Source organism: Cyprinodon tularosa, unplaced genomic scaffold, assembly GCF_016077235.1.
Source record: "Cyprinodon tularosa strain WSP-4 unplaced genomic scaffold, ASM1607723v1 ctg292, whole genome shotgun sequence".
NCBI classification, from domain to species: Eukaryota; Metazoa; Chordata; class Actinopteri; order Cyprinodontiformes; family Cyprinodontidae; genus Cyprinodon; species Cyprinodon tularosa.
The window spans coordinates 401,484-419,203 of record NW_024038999.1 but is presented as its reverse complement, the minus strand read 5'-3'; the positions used below and the strand labels follow the sequence as shown (position 1 = coordinate 419,203).

Genomic DNA, 17,720 nt, shown 5'->3' with positions numbered 1-17,720 from the left:
AGGGTGAAACCTTCATAGGGTAAGGTTCCTCCATGGAGGCTGCCATGTTACTACAGAGGCTGTTTCCTATATGTTTGAAAATTGAGGGGTGAAGGGAGGAATATCTACCTTCACATAATCCTATGCACTGGCCCTTTAAAAAAGAGCAATACAGTAATTACATATATCTTCTTTCTAATTCTAATTATTCCTTTTATTCTTACAGACAACAAGAAGCAGGGAAGAGAATGGCCAGAAAAAACAAAGACAGACTACATAAAGAAATTGAGAGGCTACAAAAACATCTGAAAAAGGAAAGAAAAATGAGCAAATACCATAAAAAATTTAAGCGCGCAACTCAGGACACCTCTCCTCAGTCAAAAGTGACCATTCTAACCAGAACAGGCAGAGTAAACCACATTTAAAAAATACTCTTCCATGTAGCCTTGATTGCAGACACCAAAAATACCAAAACACAAGAAGACAGAAGGAGAAACAAATCATATCAAAAATGACAGCTGGAAAAATAATCAGACAGCACAGGCTACAGGGCTTTGCAGAGAATAAACTTGGATTCTCACAGAGGCACCGCATAGAGAATAGAAACTTTTTTGAAACATGCAGAGGCCCTGCAAACACCTTTGCAACAACATTGAAATCTAAGGTCAAAGACCTCTTCACATGGAATGATGTGAGTCGGGTAACGACAGAGAGGAAACAAACACTAACCAGGAATAAAGTGAAGAAGCAGAAATGATTTCTGGTTGAATCAATAAAAAAAGAAAATTTTGTGCTGAGGACAACAGCTGTAAACTATCCTACTCCCTAAAGTAAGCTGTGAATTTTATTTTTTTATTTTTTTTTATTTTGAGGAGCTGTTCTTAAATAAAACATTGGTTATTTCTGTTGGTGTCTGTCATTAATTGTGGCCTGAATAATATCTACCAAATTTGAGCAACTATGAAATTGAAATTGTGCAGTTCTTAGATTTGTCCATTCCACCCCGTCACAGTGTTCCACTCCGTCACACTATATTCCACCGCGTCAAAGAGGTAATTTAGTGGTCAAAGCAATTATACACATAGTTTATATTTGCAATAATGTACATGGTATGTAAGTATGATCTCTTGCATATTACATTATTTATTAATGCTGTATATCAAATAAAAACATTAAAAAAACACTTTAAACTAACTATTGTTTTTTTTCTAACAAAAAGACACCTTCTGAAGTGAATAACATTTTGTTTGTCTTACTTTTATCTAAAATTACCCTTGAATTCATTAACCTTTTGTCCTGTGACATTGTGGAAAAAGAAACTCTGATCTCCAGATATAATGTGCTAAAATACTCTCAGAAAATGGTGTCTGAGCTTGAAAAATATGTTTTATTGCAAGTGTTACATGTTCCATAGGCTATGAAACTAAAAAGAAATGCATTTATTGATACAAAACCACTAATAAATAGATAAAAATAATGATTTTTGAGAGGCGCAGTCGAAACCAAAGAGGCTGTTAGACTAAATATATTTGTTTTTACAGATCATCACTATAAGGGCATCTCCAGAAAAAGAGATTTTGTTGTTCAAATTACAAAAGGGGCTGCAGCCTATATTCTTGCCAGTCTTATGTTTACATTTGATCACCATATTTAAATTTTTTCCACTGATGCACTTTAAGAAACGGAAATGTCTTGAGAGCTGTACTGAACGAAATTACGTTTTGTATATACCCTCTGGGTAAAAAATGACAATGACGTTTTACAGAAATGTTGCAGGGAAAAAAAACATTCTCCAGGTTCCGTGTCCAAATGACATTTATTTAATGATTCAGAGAAAAACTCTTCTGTTATAAGACAGCTGTGACTCAGGCCTCCATCTGAGATACAAAGGAAAAAATGAGGAACTTAACCTTGGGCTGCAAAAAATAGAGTAATATAGAGATTTTTTTTTGTTAATCAGATTGTAGATAAGTAAGGGCATCAGCTGAATAAGACAGCTTTAATGCCTTCATCAGTTAACAGCACATGATAAGCAAGGCTAGATGAAATTACCTTATAAGAGAACATATCCAATATTCACAAGACACAACAGAATTTAAAGGATAAAGACAGTCACTGGATTATGGAAAGAAAAGCTCAAATGATCAGGAGACTGAAGGAAAGCAAAGCAAGACAAGAAGATTCCAAAAAGGTTAAAAAAAACAATCCACTGGACATTTTAAAAGACATTTCGCTTCCCATCCAGGAAGCTTTTTCAATTCAAATGTCAGAAATAGCATAGAGTTCACGGCTTTATGCGGTAGCCCAATAAAGCCTTGTTTTTGTTTATAAACATGAAAATAGAATCAGACAAAAGGGTCCATCCCTTTTTTTTGGGGGGGGGGGGGGGGGGGGGGGGGGGTGTGGCTTCTTTGTTAGCCTGCAATGTCCCATACATGTCTGTGTCTCTGAAAGGGAGGTTGTTAAATGTAATTGAATGAATGAATTCTTCTGTGATGATAGCGGGAAGGAATCAACTCAAATGCTGCATTATAGGTTGCACCCCCTCTGTTTAAGGTTGTTCATTCTTTCTTGAAATAAATGGCTTCCTTCACGCCCCTCCGAAACCACCTCTTTTCTTTGTCCAAAATGTGAACATGCTATGGAAAGCGAAACATCTTGGAAACAAAGTCCAGTGGATTGTTTTTTTTACTTTTTTGGATTGACTATGACCTTGATGACTGAGAATCTTTAGCTGTAAAAGAAAAGAAGAGTTTACCACATCACTGGGTAACAATGCAATGTGATTTTTAGAGAATGCATATCAAAGACTGTTTTTGAGTGTTCTAATGACAAAGTCCATGATGGGCTCATTGGATGTTAGTGTCAAACTGTGTCCAGTTGTGGGTTATGGAAGTCCTAGTAGCAATCTGCTTCTAAAAAAAGAGAGACCTTACAGTTTTGTTCCTGGTGGAGGGTTCAGAATAAAAACAAATTTGGCTCACAGCCGTATCAAATAAGGAGGAATGGTCTTTTAAAGCTTTGTCCTTCATAGAATGAAGTCACTCTGTAAAGAGCATTAGATCTTTTTTTGGTAAAGTATCTACAAACAAGGAAGAATTCTCTGAGGGTTCCAAGATATAGTTGGTGACTAGAAAAAGTATTAAGTTGGCTTTACGAGCACATTTCTGATGTAATATGTTTTAAAATGTATCAGTGGTTTTACAAGAAAAAAGGTATTAACAATCAACACAAATACAATATGAAACTGAATATATCTTCTGCTTTGGATAATGATATCCTGACTCTCAAAGAAAAGCTTTAAAGCTTTGGTATAATGTAGTTTTTCTTTTATGCACTAAGAGGTTGAAAACTTATATTTCATCTTTTATTATATGTATTTTTTTGCTGATAACAACAAATAAAGATACTTGGGATTAAAAAAGAATGATATAAAGATGAGTTTTAATCCAAGTCAAGATGAGAACCAATTTTTTTTACATTTATTCTTCTTGTACAAAGTTTGATAGATTTAGTAGAAAACTGCCACGAGACCAAATTTTTCTAAGGCTTGATAGTCAGATGCCTTTACAAAAACAATTATTCACGTTGTTCAGTTCTGAGTCGTCTAATAAGTCCAAGACTAATCTAAAGTAATTTGTGATATCTCCAGTACATGAAGCTGAGAGATTCATCAGCGATAGCAGAGACGGTCCTTATAATTCTATTGTCATGTTATTACATATACATACGTTATGAGTTGTCTTTTGCAGTTTTGTTAGAGTAGGTGGTAATTCTTGTTCATCAACACTTTCAGGAAATGTATTCAAATTAAAGTGCAAAGCTCTACTACACTTTTCTTATATCACTATTTACAGCCCATCATAACCAGGCGATTTCTTGTTTCTAAGTCTATTTTCTCTAGGGGTAAATTTGCATCACAAATTTTGTTATGAGCCTCAGATATAACTTTATAATGTTTGAGGAGTCAAGAAGACTCGGAACACCACCTTTTTAATTTTGAGCATTTGGAAGAATAGAGAATGTTATAAAAATCTTAAGTTGTTTGGTTAAATATAACCTTTAATTTCAAGTTAGTCTATTTGTTATGTTTTGATTTTTGATATCCAAAAAGTGAGAATAACATTGATGAACCTCTGTTCTTGATCTAATAAAAGCACTGTTAGCATAATTATCTGGATGATGTGTGAGTTTATTACCAATGTTTTCCCCAGTAGTTTATCTAAGCAGGACATTTCCTCCTTCCAGATATACCGTTATAATCATCATTCTGTACGTAGCAGAGATATGGGAATGGAATGAGAATGATGCCCTTGATCTATAAACAAAGTGTAATATTTTGATAAGCTGGAGCCATGGACGTCTCCTCATCACCTAACATGTATGATGTAATGATGTGATGATGTGCAACACTGGAGATGTATAAAATTATTCTTTAATTGTTTATCGTGGCCACTTCACGAGAAGTGAGCAGCTGCCTTCTGTAACTCTAAACAACTTCTCTGATCTGAATAAGACACAATTTCTATCAAAATCTGATCTCATGTCTCATAGTTATTTAGTACAAATACATTATGAAGTGTTATTTAAAGAGTTTGTCCCAAGTGATCTGGTTCTGCTGGAGGTTTCTTCCTGTTAAAAGGGAGTTTTTCCTCTCCACTGTCGCTACAAGCATGCGTAGTGTGAGGGATTGTGTTAGAGTCGATGCAATCAACTGGTTTTACTTAGTTAGAAAACATATGGCAAGTTAAATTCAAGACTTTTTAATGCCACTTCAAATAAAAATTTAAGACCAAATTCACAAGAAACACAAGAAAAATCAGCTTGCGACAACTTAACCCAAAGGTTTATTATAACATAAACCACTGCACTAATGTTTCAAATTTTGAAAAGCTTGAAAAGCCAATTTTTGTTCCATTTACACTTGCTCATGTTTTCCAGACAAAAAGTTAATGGTGCATCTCCCAAATGTCCCGGCCACGACAACGCTTTTATTGGTTCCGCTATTGGAACAGAACCAATAATGGCGAGCCGTTATTTTTTTTAAATTAAAAAAAAAGCTAAATTTTAATGTTTTATTTAGATTACAAAAATAAATCAGAATAAAAATAAGTACTTTAACTTATTTCCACATAATAAAACAACAAGTTTTAAAAATCCTTACAGGCTCTAATTGATTAATCGTTTGGTCTTGGAACAAACCAACTGTAACTTAGCTCTCTTTGGAAGCAGGAGGACATCAAACCAAAACTGGCCTGCTGTCCTATTTTATAAGATCATATTTTTCCTTAAATGCTGACTTTAGTGTGCCGGATGTTGGGTTACCTCAGATGGAAACATATCTTATCTTAGTTTTATTTTGGTCCTTTATGGTTTATTTCCTCCATTATATCCACATCGGGGAATTGACTCTCTTTGTTGTTTGTGGTGTTCTTGCAGTTTTAATTAACATTTGTTATTGTTAATTAGTGTAAAAGCAGTTTCATTCATCTCAGGGTTTTTTTGTCATAGCCTTAAAGGCTCTATAACAATAAATCACACTGACAACCCTCATTAGGGTCATTAACCCTCATTAAACCTGCTGTAGTGCTTTCAGTTCAATATTTATTTTAAAAGTCAAACACACCTTTTATTTTAAGCACTTTGTTATTATGCAGCACTTCATTTCACAGTCTGAAAGGCATATATTACAACCAGCCGTCCTCCTGCAGGGTCAGCAAGCTCAGTCCTTGAAGTCTCTCTGTTTTATGCTCACTGCAGTCATTTTCATACATCTATGGCTCTGGGCGCTGGCTGTGTTCTTATTCACAACATCAGGTTGAATATTTTAAGTTCATGGAGACTCCTGGTTGTTGACTTCAGAAAGTCCACCTTATCGGGGTGTGGATTCCTCCTGACTGGGCGGAGGATCCATCAAGTCTTTAAATCCCAGTTTCTGCAGAGGCTCCCTGGCCATGAGTTGACTAGAAAACACAAGAAGACAGAAAAACTGCTCATTCTGTGCTAAATAAACAAAATCTTTAAGCAACATCTTAAATGGGCTTCCTTACTGATCCATCCTGCATTCCAGGTATTCTTTGGATTGGATCCGGCACTTGGAGTTGTCAAAGCTGTTATCCCTCAGGCACTGCATGAACTTCTCTTTAAAGGCTTTACACTCTCCTGAAAGAAGAATTCACCATAAATCAGATTGAAAGTCCAGACACAAAGCTACATCTTAAAATGGAGATGGATGGAAATTCAGTCCTTATCGTGTTTAACTGGGCCACAGTGCTCCAAGGCTGAGGCCCGAGACACAATGCAAGGCTGCATCAAAGCACACAGATTAGGCAACTTGCTTTTTTCTTCTGTACTTTAATCTATACATATATTTAACAGCATTTCTTAATAATAATAATAATAATGATGTCAAGAAACTGCTTTGTGGATTGAAAACTGACTTTGACTTGACTGTAGAGGTTAATCTTTACATTCGTTGTTTCTTCTTAATTTCTTATTTAACCTCTTTGTTGAAATGACTGACAGAGAGTCTGTTTTACGCGTTTAACAACCATATGTCGCAGCACGGTAGCATCACGGCAAAACTACCGTGTTGCTCCGTCGGCCATCATTTTATTTCTCCTCTTCACCACACGTACCAATTTCTCCTTCATGGGCAATACAACATCGCAGCGCCCTCTACAGTGAATATGCATATAACATTTCCTTCACAGAATATCTCGAAATCTGCAATAACAAAAGAAATGTGCTTGTTTTTAACCTGCTTAATAAAGAACAAAACATAACACATTAATACATACTAAAATCAATTATTAATGTCCAAATTTCACAAAATGGCGCTTACATTGACTTTGAAAAATTGGTAAATTAAGAATTTAAATGCAAGATTTTTTCAAATGATTAGTTTGTAGGTTTGGTAAAGTTAGTGTCACTTTCTTCATTTTTTTCCTCCTTGGTGACACCTCCCATTTTAGGCAGACTGAAGTTAGCCTTAAAGATGACAGTTGGAATAAAGGGCTTCTTCAAAGCTCTCATCAGGCTTAAAGGGGCCTGTCACTCCTTGCCGATTTAGACAGCGTAAGCCTGATGTCCCGGAATCTCCTAAAATGCTGGCATACACTGACATTTCTATGAATTTTTTTTTTATTTTGGGTGTATACATAGCGTATTTATAGCAAGTCCAGAGCTCATGTCCAACGGCAGCCTAACTTAGGCATAAAGCAGAGGCAATGCGAAGCATCAGTTAAAGCTGCTCCCCTAAGGGGCAGCGATGCGCCCCGTCTGCATAAAAATATGTCTTTCATCGCGGTATTAACTGAGCTGCCTTTTACCGTCTGCTAAAAAAATAAATAGAAGAACATAAAAAAAGAATAAGGAAGGAAGAAGGTTTGCAGTTGCAGCAGATTCAGCATCAAGTCTCCTACTAAGTTTGCTGGCTGTGGACGTGAACGCAGGTAGAATCCATCACACTCACCTCCTCGCTCACCCTATGATGGGGATGAAGTCTGGAGTACTGATGGTTTCCTCCTGTGAACCCCATTAATACCAAAACGCTGCCATTATACAGTAGCTGTGTTAGAAACACGTTCAGCGCTCGTCTGGAACACGTCACATACGTTGATATGCGTTGGAGAGAAGTTCTTAAAAAGTTACGCAGAAGTTATGCACAAATTACTCATAGGTTTTAGATAAGCTAGACAGAACGACTTATGAGTAACTTATAATAATAGTAATTTAACGTATGTCAACGATCACATAACTTACCTGTTACTTATGCCCCATGTATGGCATATGTTGGCATATGTCTCAACGTATTCGCCGGATGTAGACGTCTGCCAGCGTACTACAGCGTGCTCATAATTTATACAGAACATGCCCATAACTTATACAACATACGCCAGAGTTTTTGCCAGATTTTTCATACACCAGGCATAGGTTGGTCTAATATCGTCAAGGTGTGACAGAGGCTTTAATCTGAAACGCAACTTGAGGCATTTAAACTGGGCTGAGATACTAAACATTATGGAGAATTTAGAAATAAAAAATTCCCTGATCTGTTAAAATTTTTATTTAATTTATAAAATAACAAAAAATGTTTGAAAAAAATCTTAAACTGAAATACTGTGACCGACAAACGACAAACGGTTAGGAAATAACTCTTCCATTAGATTAGAGCCCTGAGTAGGTCAGAGCTCTGAATGTTTTTGGGCTTTTTGGGTGCATGGAGGTCAAGGATAGTGCACCTATTCTGGCAGACTGGGGTAGGGGTTCCCCTTCATGAGGAAAGGGAATCAGAGGGTGTGCATCAACTATAGGGGGGTCACATTCTCTGCCTGCCTTAAAAGGCCTATATCAGGTTGCTGGGGAGGAAAGTGCAGATGATTGTTGAACCTCAGCTTCAGGAGGAGCAGCAGGGCTTTAGTGCTGGCTGTGGAACAGGGGACCAGCTTTAAAACCTCTGCAAGATGCTCACGGGTGCTTAGAAATTTGATCAATTTCTCCACATGTGTTCTGTGGACTTGTAGAAAACATTCGATTGTGTCCCTTGTGGTGCCCTCTGGGGGTATGAAGTCGGAGGCCCTTTACTAGGGGCCATCTGAACTCTGTACCACAGGAGCAGGTGTTTCCTCCACATCAAGTCGGAAAATTCTCAGTAGATGTTGGACTTTGCCCCCTTATCTGTTCATAAACTTCATGGACAGGGTTTGCAGGCAAAGCAAAGGGCCCAAGGGACCAGTGGATCTTGTCCCTGCTTTTTGTAGATGACATGGTTCTGCAGGCTGCCTCCTACCAAAACCTACAGCATGCAATGGGGCAGTGAAGCAGCCGGGATGAGGTTCAGCTCCTTCAAGTCCGAGCACATGGTTCTCAACCAGGAAAAGGTGGCTTGTTCCCTTCAGGCTGGAAAAGAGTTCCTGTCTCAAATAAGTGAAGGAAGAATGGAGCAGGAGATTGATAAATGGATTGATGTGGTTGTTGCTATAATGTGAACGCGCTACTGGTTTGTTATGGTGAAGAGAGAGATGAATGAAAAAGCAAAACTTAATTCACCGGTCAGTCTACATTATTACCCTCACCTATGGTCATGAAATCTGGATAATAACTGAAAGAAAAGATGCAAGCAGCTGAAATTTGCTTTCTCCGCAGGATGCCTGGGCACTCTATAAGAGATGGGTCATCTGAGAGGCTTGGAGTAGCAGAGCCGCTTCTTCTCCAGATCGAGAGGAACCATCTCAAGCCCCTGTCACACCTTGAAGATTTAGACCAGCGTATGCCTGACGTATGAAAAATCAAAAAAAGCAAAAACGCTGGCATACGGGAGATAAGTTATGGGTACATTTTGTATAAGTTATGAGCAGCTGAAGCATTCTGAAACACGCTGCAACACGCTGGCACACGTCGACATACGTATGCTGAGAAATTTTGAGCATGCTCAAAATAAGTTACAGGTAAGCTTTCTGGTTGTTGAAATACGTTAAGTGTAGGGATGGAATAGTTCGACTGTCTCGGTTCGGTTCGCGTGTGTTTCGTTCGGTTCATGCGCTGCTCCTTTTTCTCATAGGCGAAGCGTTTACACTCCAGAGCAGAAGGTGGCGGTACTGCGACCAAAGCCAACCACCAGTAGTAAACAAGAACAAGAAGCGAAGCAGCTTAGCCGGGTGTAGCAGAAAAAAATCAGTTGCTGTGGAGAATTGTGTCGGACTGGCGAGTGGGAAAGAACAGGAGTTGGAAGACGCGCCAGCAGCACTTTATAGGTCTGCTGTATGGGAGCGCTTTGCATTTAGAGTGACCTACGATGACGGCGGAAAGAAAGTTGTGGATAAAAGTGCAACAGCGTGCAAGCATTGTGCAACACGTGTTGTACTATACAAGACATAATAGATTTTCCTAACAATCAACACATACCAAACCGAACCAAAAACCATGACCAAGAAACTGTGAACCAAACCGAACCGTGGATTTTGTGAACCGTTCCACCTCTAGTTAAGTGTAAGTTACGCATAAGTCGTGGTGTCTAGTTTATCCAAAATGTTGTGCATAACTTTTGAGTAACTTATCAAGAACTTATCTCCAATGTATCTGATGTGTTCCAGACGAACGTGTGTCTAACGTACAGATACCGTATAATGGTGTATTGGCAGCACTTTGATATAAAAGTTGGTTCACAGGAGGAAACTGTCAGTTCTCCTCCAGACTGCATCCCAATGATAGGGTGAGAGAGAAGGTGAGTGTCAGGGATCCTCCCTGCGTTCTTGCCCACAACCAACAAATTTCCTAGCAGACATGATGCTGAATCTGCTGCGACTGCAAACCTTTTTTTTTTTTTTTTATCCATTCTTTTATTTTTGTGGGGGGGAGGTAAACAGCAGCTAGGTTAATACCGCGATCAAAGACAGCTTTTTATGCAGACCAGGCGCCTCTGGGCTCATCGCTGCACCTGAGGGCAGCAGCTTCAACTGATGCATATGAAACTATGCTCACGCTGCGGTGCATTATGCATACGTTAGGCTTCATTAGACATAAGTTCAGGACTTGTTATGAACATGCTACGCATACTCCCAAAATTGAAAAAATACATATAAAGTTCAGCGTATATCAGCATTTTAGGAGATTCTAGGACGTCAGGCCTACGCTGTCTAAATCGACAAGGTGTGACAGGGCCCTCAAATCTTTTTCCAATGCCCCCTGGTTGCCTCCCTAAGGAGGTATTCTGAGCCTATCCAAATGCGCCAGAAGGACTATGACTGTCAGCTGGCCTCATGGTTTCCCCAATAGGGCTGAAGGAGGCGTTTGTCAAGAGGTAAGTCTGAGAGTTTCTGCCCCTTTAACCCGGTCCCTGATAAAGGGGAAGACAATGAGTATGGTTCTGAGTACTGGTACATTTTATCTCTCCAAAGCTATTAGTTATATTTAATAGTTAAACTTTGCAAAACATTTGGAAGACCAGAGGAGTGGCTACAGAAAATCTGCAGAACACAACATCCTGCCAGGTAATTAGGGCTGGACAATAAATTGCATGGCAAAATAACTGCAATAAAGTATTTTGAATAGAAAAAGCTTCCTGGATGTGAAGCTAAATCTCTTCAAACTTGGAAACTAAGTCCAGTGGATTGTTTTTTAACTGTTTTGTAATAACTGCAATAAAAAACTGATTTCATAATCTCATGATATATATTTTTTTGGTCTTGCAATATTAAACCAGACCCTAACATTCTTCCTCCGGCCTCCTGCATAGCAGTTATACACTTAAAGCTGGTTTGCCACGAAACATAAAGGAAGAAACATTTGCAGCCAGTTCATAGATCCATACATTCAAACTAGAAGTATGTTTTTGGTATGAAGCAGTTAAGTCCCACAACAACTGACTACGGACAAGACAGGTCTAATGAAACAAGGAAACCCTGGAGCCAAGATGTATATACTTGTGAATAGTGCAGAGAAAAATCCTAATTGAATAATCTTTATCATTGTTTTCTTATTTTTTCACTGGGTTACAGGGCAGCACATTTTGCTGCATTGCAGACTAATGTGGAAGCTGCTCTGGGTGTGGTCTCCTTTCTTTTGTTAATATATACAAAATTGTTCACTGTACCAAAGTGAAAACATGATTTAGGACTTTTTCTTAAACAAACATATTGGTTACTTAGTTTTTAAAGCATTTGCTATTGAACATTGAGCATTTGAACTAGAGTCAACATGCGGTCAATTGAGTTTCCTGAACAAAAAAGCATTTCTAAGCAAATAAATAAATACAACTTGTCCAAATAGTGCATTTCCGAGTGAAAACCGCACTATTGTGTCAAAAAAAAGTTCAAAAACCTTTTAAAACAGTTTTGTAAAAGTAAGCAGTCTCTTTATCTGGAGATGTGCAGCAGTTGGAGCAGGATCCTTTCTAAATCTGGCCTCTGACTAAACGCAGCATGGAGGAAAGAAGGGCCTTGATCAGTCGGGCGATCAAAAACCACTCAGTCAGGGAGGCATGCCTCCATATTCACATAGAAATAGAAGAACAGCCACTGCCAACCCCCACAGACCTTAAGGTAGATCTATGGCCTGAACTCCAAACATCATATCTGGGAAAAACAGGCACTAGTGATCACATGACTGACATCCCCCTACTGTGAAGCAAGGTGTTGTTTTCACTTTGGCACTAAAATCTATTTTTGCAGAAAACAATACCTAGATGGTTTCAGAAACAGTTTATAAAGTGACTGATAGTGGAAATAAAGGACACTGGACACACTGTACAGTTTGTTGCATTAGCATTCGTTCTTCTTTGTCAAATTTAGTTAGCTTTCAAACATAAGTAGTTGTTTTTTAATACGGTTTAATAAAGTTACAGTTTTATATGAAAGAGTCTGAGCAGATAGATAGCAGAGAGTTTTTAGGATCATGGTCTGGGCTTCACCCATCCTTACACTAGAGAGTGCTCTGATCAGAATCATCCATCATAGCTATTGGATATTTTTCTTATTCCTTATTAAAGGTGATCGCCCTCCAAAACACTTAAAACCGATCAAAACAGATCCAGGACTCGACTTCCTCGTAAAGGAAAAGTCTGGTCAACCAGGAATAATAAATGGATCATTATCTATACCTAGAACAAATACATTCAGAGTGATTTAATGAATTTGCCGTTAATAAGTAAAAAAAATCAAACAATATTTTTTGTTGTGATCACTGAATTCAGGAGCGGCCATTTTTGCCCAAATATAGTGACACCTCACTTCTAACATCTTCCGGCAGTGACGTTACGGTACGGTAATCCTAGCGCCATTCTCCCGCTTTACAAGCAACCCTTATTTACAACAATTATTTAAGATTTCCAGAGGACTTCACCATTAAATTCACAACAGCTATAGTTAAACTGACGATGCCTACATGCATTGCAGTCAGCTGTTGTAAAACATCGGGTAAAAATGAGAAAAAAAATTATTTCGCCTTTCCCGACGGCTTCGTCATTGGATCGCCAACTCGGAGAGGGAGGAGACAAGACACGTAATATGTAGCCAACATTTGGAAGAAGAATGTTTTCAAGATGACTTGGATAATAGCGCGTTGTGACAAACACCAGATACAGCACTGGGACTTGATCAACAGCCGATACCGCACCGTGACGTCACAAACCAGTAGGTGGCAGTAGTGTTCTTTGACAAACATGGACGCCTCCAGTAAATTACTTTTAATTAAAAACTCTGATCATTTGTTGTAATATGTAATAATTTCATATTTAAAGTATTTTCAGAAGTTTGAATTCTGAATATGAGCGGACTTTTGCTTTAATTCAAGCCAGGAAATCTGTCTGAGGTGGAGAAAATAACCCCACAGCTGCAGAGACTGTTTGTTCAGGATTATTACCAGCAGCTTATCTTTGTTACTCATCTATAGTCACCTTCTACTTCACAAAAACACACATGGTCTCTAAATACTATTTACAGAGAGAAATGTCAGCATTGGTCACATTATACACCACTGGCTCTCCCTGTCTCCAGTTCTGATTGTGGGATAACTTACCAAAAGATTTTAAAACATTTATTTTTTATTTTTTTATAAAAATTATTATAAAAATGTGGTTAGGGGTTAATTTATGTCGCTTTTTATTGTGGCTACTTTTATAAAATATTTAAAGGAACAAAAGATTTAAAGGATATCGGGAACTATGTCTGGAATAGTGACAATAAAAGCGCACTAGTGGAAATAGTGACAGTAAAATGTTATTTAACCAAACAAATATGACGTAACATTCTCCTACCGAAATGATCCAGAGGGAAGGAGCCTTTATCCGGAGCTCGAGGTTTAAAACTCTTCGTGCTGAAATTCATAGCTGTCGACATTTTTGCGTTTTATGTTAAACAACAAAAAAAATCTATAGAGATATATGAAAAAGCCGAGCTAAACACTTTAACTTTAGAGCTCCTCCAAGCTGTGACCCCGCTTCCGGGTGGATGTGACGTATTGTTTGTGTCAATGGGCAGACAGTAGTAATCGAGTTGATCGAGCTTACATCGATACTGTTACTTTTTTGCGCTGAAGGTCACAATCCAGTGTATCCATCGCCCTAAATAGGCACCATTAAAAATTATTAAGCCTAAATATCAACTATTAGGTTAAATAATTCATTATTATTATTGTTATGTAATTTAAAAGCACTGAAGGACTGGTCTAATACAAGAGGGAACAGACAACAAGCAACATATAAAGTTTAGGATATATGGAGTTAGTGTGTAGATTACACAACAAAGAAATAAAAAGTTAACAGGAACATATCTTTTTTTTACATTCCAGTCAGAACTCAGAGTAGATTATGTATTGTTGTGTTATTAAGTATGGGTTTTATATTTAAAAATTCTTTCGTGGAAAGGGTGCTCTGTATGGTACAGCTTCTTCATGTGTTTAAACTGAACAACATGGATCCAGTTGAGTTAGTTCATGCTCACTACTTAAATTGCAGTTAATAGCAGATATTTATGATATTTTGTTGTTTGTCTAACATTTAATAAGCTTTGACATTTCAGATCTGTATCTGTTTCAGATCAGTTAATTACCAACATTATGTTTGCCTAGGGGCCGATTTAGGACATTTGGGGCCCTAGGCAAAGCCAGGCATGGGGCACTCTGAATTGAGAAGAAAACATAAAACAGACCCAATATACAGATACAGAAATTTTAATAGAATAGAAAAACATTATTTGTTCTACATTTTGTCTCTATTTTCTGGTTGTATTCCTGTACTCAGGAGACTTTTCATGCTGTCTCAAAAGGAATGAAAGTGGTTTCCAAGCACTAAGCTCACTTAGCTGTGTTTCCAAAAAGGCGACGGCATGAATCATAACAGCAGACGAGATAGAGGAGAACAGGAGGTGGGGTTACGGATCTACTTGCTCTGGAGAGCGGAATTCGCTCCTTTTATATGATAATTTTCTGAATGGCATTCTAGCGAAAGGATTTTTTATCAAAAACATAATTAATGTGCACAAACAAGGAATAGTTGTATAAATCATACATGTAAACACAGTTTTATGGGGCCCCGAGGAACTTGGGGCCCTAGGCAACTGCTTAGCATTGCCTAATGGTAAATCCCCCTTGTGTTTGTTATTGAATCCCAAATAGAGAGATTTTTTTTAAACTCTCTTCAAGTTTAGAGCTATACATTAGGCTATTATTTCTATTATTTCAACATAATTGTTTGACAGAATTTAGAAACCCATACATGCAGAGAAAGAACTTGCATATCCAAGCAGAAAGACCTTAGACTATTGAACCCAGGACCTCCTTATTGCAAGGCAATGGTGCAACAAACTGTGTCACATAGTGACCACTAAACCTAACCCATTATTTATTGTTCAACTCCGATTTTAATAAGTTCTCTTTGCTTTTCCTTGTCATGCTAGCTACATCGGCCTTAGCGCTCTATGCAACTGTGACACCACCCTGCTGTAAAAAAAATAAATTATATATATATATATATATATATATATATATATATATATATATATATATATATATATATATATATATATATATATATATATATATTAACAATTGCTGAGCATTAAGGTAAAACTACCTTTTATTTATGTCCTGCAACTTTTTTCAAGGTTGTGTTTTCAATATTATAAACATATGTGCAGTTACAAATGGATGAATATTGTAATTCTGGATTACGGTGATTACAAGGCAAATAATAATTGCTAATTTGTACAACAAATTTTATTTGAAAGGGCTAAAGACAAAAACAGCAACAAGAAAGAAAGCTCTTCACCTAAACTGACTTTAACAAAATGCAGTTTTGCATTTGACCACTAGATGTCTCACTTCTACAAGACTTTATGAAGGCAGATGAAGGTTGGCGTGAGGAGGTGGATGAGGCTGCGCTGCTTTTCTACAGGCTCTATTATTATGCAGTCAGTCAGAAAAGGTAACGGGCCGATCAGAGACCGAGGCTTATCAGCAGGGCTCCTTCTCTCCCCCCTGCTCCTTTCTCTCCTCCAGCTCTGCTCGGAGGGGACAGGTGATCTGACCGTCTGTCGGCCTCCAGTGGCGGATGTTCTCAGACAGGCTCCATCAGCCCACCGCGGTGAGCCTGGACCTGGAAGGATAAACGCAGCATGGCGCTGGAAGCGGAGGGGAACAAGCTGCGGCTGGAAGACGTGCTCGCGCGACCTGGCAACGAAATGTGCGCTGATTGCGGTAATCCAGGTAGGACACTGGGGATGCCAGTGGATGCAGGAGGGACTCATTTCTATCAGCAGAAGGAGGAACAAATAAAACGGCTAAAGAGTCTCATTTTCGATTTTATTCGTTGTGATTATTTATTATAGCTAGAATGAAGACCATGAGGTCTAACAGGATGAACTCTGGACTCCAGTCTCAACAATAAATCCATAAAGCTGGTATCTTGTGTGTGTGTGTGTGTGTGTGTGTGCGGCCATGTTTTTGATACCTTCTGGGGACAAATTCCCAGGAATATGCTACATTTTGGGCACTTCTAAGTACTTGTGAGGAAAGGTTCTCTTTTTGGGTTAGGGTTTGGTTAAGGACTAAGGTATGAATTGAGTTTAGGTTAAGTTTAGCGTGAGGGCTTGGTTAGGCCATAGGAAATTTGGTGAAATGAATGGAAGTCAATGGAAAGTCCCCAAAAGTATGGTGTGACACGACGTGTGTTTGTGTGTGTGCTCTCATTGTTGTGCTGAACTGTGGTCCATGTGCGGTCTGTTATTATACTCAATCAGCACCCTCACCTTCTACCCTAATGACGTATTGTGTAGGCTACTCTAAAACATTGGCTAATCATTTTAAAAAATATATATTTTTATAGGGTTTTTCAAATTGAATATGGCGGCCAACTGATTTAGCATGATTTCCTTTTATTAATCGCCCCCTCCCTTTATTCCCACTTATTTTTTCTCACCATTTTGGCAGTTAACCAGTAAGTGGCTCCGCTGCGGGCTGAACGCCCAGTGCCCGGAGCAGAGCCCTCCCATGGTGCCCGGAGCAGAGCCCTCCCATGGTGCCCGGAGCAGAGCCCTCCCATGGTGCCTGGGCTTTGGCCTGCTTACAGCTTCTCTGGCTCTAGCGGAGCACATCTCTGAGGCCAGTGGTGCTCAGGCAGAATTGGATAGCTTTTTAGAGCATCTTTCCCTTGAATATTTATGTGGACTCTATTGTAAGCACAAATATTAAAACATGTTGGGTTTATGACTATCAGTTCATCATAATGTAGAACAGACACTTGCTCCATCCATCCATCCATCCATCCATCCAATCCATCCATCCATCCATCCATCCATCCATCCATCCATCCATCCATCCATTCAACTACAGTAAGCATATTGGTCATAGATTAATCTGAAGTCTCAGAGTAGCTTTGCCTCGTATATGTTTGAGATCGGCCTGTTTTTCCAGTGTAGTCCTGTTTCTCTGACTGTGACTGGCTGGATTTGCTCTCCTCATCCTCTGACATGGGAGCTGGCTCGGAGCTCGTCTGCCTGGCTGTGTGTTTCCTGGACGGGGCCACATTTTACAGCTGCTTTTTGTATCTCTGCTTCCGTCTCCTTGAACCCCAGTCGGCCTCTGCAGATGGCCGCTCACACTGAGCCTGGTTCTGCTGGAGGTTTCTTCCTGTTAAAAGGGAGTTTTTCCTCTCCACTGTTGCTACAAGCATGCTTAGTGTGAGGGATTGCCTTTGAGTCGATGAATTTATGCAATCAACTGGTTTTCCTTAGAAACCTTTTAATCAA

The 17,720-nt window shown here is 38.7% G+C and overlaps 2 protein-coding genes across 3 annotated transcripts in view; one reads left to right on the top strand and one right to left on the bottom strand.

The window, feature by feature from the left end:
• Positions 1-5,532: 5,532 nt before the first annotated feature.
• LOC119787291 (cytochrome c oxidase assembly protein COX19) lies at positions 5,533-13,944 on the bottom strand. Its single transcript, XM_038291070.1, has 3 exons — positions 13,733-13,944; positions 6,030-6,141; positions 5,533-5,942 (listed from the first exon to the last, which is right to left on the bottom strand). Exons 1-3 carry the CDS (start codon positions 13,812-13,814, stop codon positions 5,852-5,854), a joined length of 285 nt encoding a protein of 94 aa, XP_038146998.1. The 5' UTR covers positions 13,815-13,944; the 3' UTR covers positions 5,533-5,851.
• Positions 13,945-15,813: 1,869 nt separating this feature from the next.
• The window catches only part of LOC119787297 (arf-GAP with dual PH domain-containing protein 1), a 45,488-nt gene continuing 43,581 nt past the window's right edge, over positions 15,814-17,720 (top strand). Inside the window, exon 1 of one of the 2 annotated variants that reach the window (XM_038291076.1) lies at positions 15,814-16,179. In XM_038291076.1, coding sequence (XP_038147004.1) covers positions 16,089-16,179 — 91 coding nt within the window. In that variant the 5' untranslated portion in view covers positions 15,814-16,088. The remainder of the gene's footprint in view (positions 16,180-17,720) is intronic. The other variant, XM_038291075.1, reaches the window with a different exon arrangement.